The sequence below is a fragment of the Olea europaea genome, chromosome 16 (assembly GCF_002742605.1).
Source record: "Olea europaea var. sylvestris chromosome 16, O_europaea_v1, whole genome shotgun sequence".
Taxonomy (NCBI): domain Eukaryota; kingdom Viridiplantae; phylum Streptophyta; class Magnoliopsida; order Lamiales; family Oleaceae; genus Olea; species Olea europaea.
The window spans coordinates 13,425,617-13,428,629 of NC_036252.1; the positions used below are offsets into that span (position 1 = coordinate 13,425,617).

Sequence of the window (3,013 nt, forward strand, 5' to 3'; positions counted from 1 at the left end):
ATTGATTGTTTGTTTTTTCTTTTGATTACTTGAATTAATTGTTTGTATCAAACACACAATTTTTTAAAACATAAATATACATTTTCTTGTGATGAGCAAAGTATTAAAAAATTTATTGTTCAAAATCAAATAAATGAAAATGATTAGCAAAATATTAATGAAGAAATATTTTTGAAATGTAAATCTACATTTTTTTAGGTTAAATATGAATCATTCAAAAATAAAAAACAAAGTATTCTATTTGTACAAAGTTTGATTGTGTCTCCCTAACTCATTTTGTAAGTAACCAGGCATCACCCATTGTTCAAAATTATTTTGTATAACAATGAACAAGATAAAAGATGGACTGTAAAATGGAAAAATTAGTCACGACCGTAACATATTCTTGGGCTATTCGCCTACTCACTGGTGTTATGATGTTGAGAGAGAAAATCGTATGTCATCTTTGATACTATGCTCTTTGGAAGAGGGGGGGAATTCTACGCAATATCAATTTCGGGAAATTCTACATGTTCCTATTGTTCTAACGTTCCCAAAAGCTTCAAGCCAAAATTCTCCGGTCACACAAATTGTGACTCACAAAAAAGTTGAACAAATTCAGTCTATTCTAAGTAACTTCATCCCATGAGGACCATACATGCTCGCTTTTCAACCTAAACGTTTTTAATTATACTTGAAAAAAGTTTTCTTAAAAGTATACATATTCTAATATATTAATAATTTCAAAGTGTGAATCCAACATTTTCAAGACACTTCGAGATCCAAAGTTAACAAAATAATTTTACAAACATTAGAGAATTGCAGAAACTTGTGGTCCTAAACCCACCACCTTATCCACTGCACATTGAATTGTTTTCTCGTGCTTCTAACTACAATATCTAAAGTTTAAACAATGAGAATAAGGCCTGGGTTCAATGCATCTACGTCCGACATTCATTTTCCTAATCCCCATCAAGATTTTAAGATGTAGCGAAATCATTGAATAGAATATACAATATTGTTTAGCAGCATGGAAGATTGTGTCACGAGATTGTAGATTTTGATGAAAAGATGTTTAGTCAAGAAATGTCTCATCACTGATGATTTTTAGCCAGGTTTTTGATAGTTTGAGTGCGACCATTGATTCCTTGTACGAACACAGGCAAACCATTTTTGACTGTAGCAGTCAGGCCCGGCGTGAACTTAAGAGTGTGACTTGGGTTAGCCATTTGGATATCAAACTGCCTAATGAAAGACAAAGCAACATTTTTCATTTCCACCAATGCCATTTCTTTACCCAAACAAACCCTAAACCCGGCCTGAAATACTGGGTACTTGAAAGGATTTACTTGCTTGAAAATCCCATCTTGTATCCATCTTTCAGGCTTGAATTCAAGGCAATCCGGGCCCCAAATTGTTTCCATTCTGCCCATTGCATAGGGATGGTATGTAACCCTAGTGCCTTTTGCTACAAACGTACCATCTGGGAGAATATCATCTTCTTGACAGAACTTTGAATCAAATTGAACTGGTGGAAATAGTCTCATGCTCTCATGTACTGCTGCTTGAAGATAATGCATTTCCTTCAATTGCTCAAAACTCGCAACATCTTGAGTTTTCGACCCCATTATTCGGTCTGATTCTTCTCGAATAGCCAGCATGACATGTGGATGATTTGACAATAGCCAGAAGAAAGTGGTTAAGGCTGAGGCAATGGTGTCTCGACCTGCCAGGACAAAGCTTATGACAATGTCCCGGAGGAATTTGTCGTCGTCTATATTCGCCATAAATCTCGACACTAGGTCTTCATGAGAGGAGACATCCATGTTTCTTTTGTGCTTGATCAGCTCCTCAGCTAGGACATTAACCAATTTAATGGTTTCTCTCAGTTTCTTCTCACTGCCTAAATTGAAAAATCTTTTCATTTTCCAGATCAATGGTGATACCGTCAATGCGCGCTCAGCTGATAATTTTGATGTAAGATCAAAGGCCACTGCAAATTCTGAATCCGGTAGTGACAATTTTAGGCAGCCGGGGTCTAGTCCGAATGAAAATTTGCAAATGCTATCGAATGAAAATCTTCGAAACACGTCTTGTAAATCAAGAACACCATTTTCTTTACCAGAAAAAGAGGAAAATAATGGAATTAGTCTGGAACGAATTTCAGACACTACAATCTCAAATGCATATGATTTTACAGAAAGATTGCTTAGTTCTAGACTTGCCATTTTCCTCTGGAACTTCCATAAATGGCCATCCACGTTGAAAATCCCTCTCCCCAGAAGATCACTCAAAATGGATGAAAATTGTTTGCCTTTTGGGTAATTATCAAACCTTTTTTTGAGCATGTACTCAACATTTTCTGGATTGGCAGTGATAATATTACCAAGAATGTGAACACGAATTGTTCCAGTTTTTGATTTTTTCAGAAGATGAGAGTACCAATCACACAAATTACTGAATTCCAAGGACCACCTTGAACTGACAAAACATTGACAGATTTCACAACTACACCATGGCTTCAATCTCAGAACAAAAACCGAGAGAGAGACAATACAGAAAGAGGCTATAGTAACGAAGAACAAGAACAAACGTAACCACGTGAAAGCTTCAAAAATCATTGTTACAGAATAATTTTAGAGAGAGAAGAAGCGGAAGGATCTGAGAAAGAGGCAAGAAAGAATGAGATTGATGGACATCAAAGGCTATGGTTTTATATTGTTGGAATGTAGCCTATTGTCATTTTCACTTTTCAGTGTAAAATTATACAGTTTTTTTCCGTGTATTCACGTAAAGAGCACCACTTTGGATTTGCTTTCAGAATTTGACACCAGTTCTTGGCACGAGGCCAACGGGAAAATCGGCATAAATAACGCGTGCGTTAAATAAATTAAAATGACGTGTAGCTTATGTCCGTAACTACACAGGAGTTAACGTGCATTAATTATGACCAAGTAGACTGCAATAATTAAAGGTTAAATATAAGTAAAATATATTTTAATTGCATGAACTGTCTTGTAAATTGTTATATTTA

At 35.5% G+C, this 3,013-nt stretch overlaps 1 protein-coding gene across 1 annotated transcript; it reads right to left on the bottom strand.

The window, feature by feature from the left end:
* Positions 1-623: 623 nt before the first annotated feature.
* Positions 624-2,664, bottom strand: LOC111412179 (cytochrome P450 94C1-like). Its single transcript, XM_023042978.1, has one exon. The coding sequence runs from the start codon at positions 2,598-2,600 to the stop codon at positions 1,074-1,076; it is 1,527 nt and encodes a 508-aa protein (XP_022898746.1). The 5' UTR covers positions 2,601-2,664; the 3' UTR covers positions 624-1,073.
* Positions 2,665-3,013: the final 349 nt, after the last annotated feature.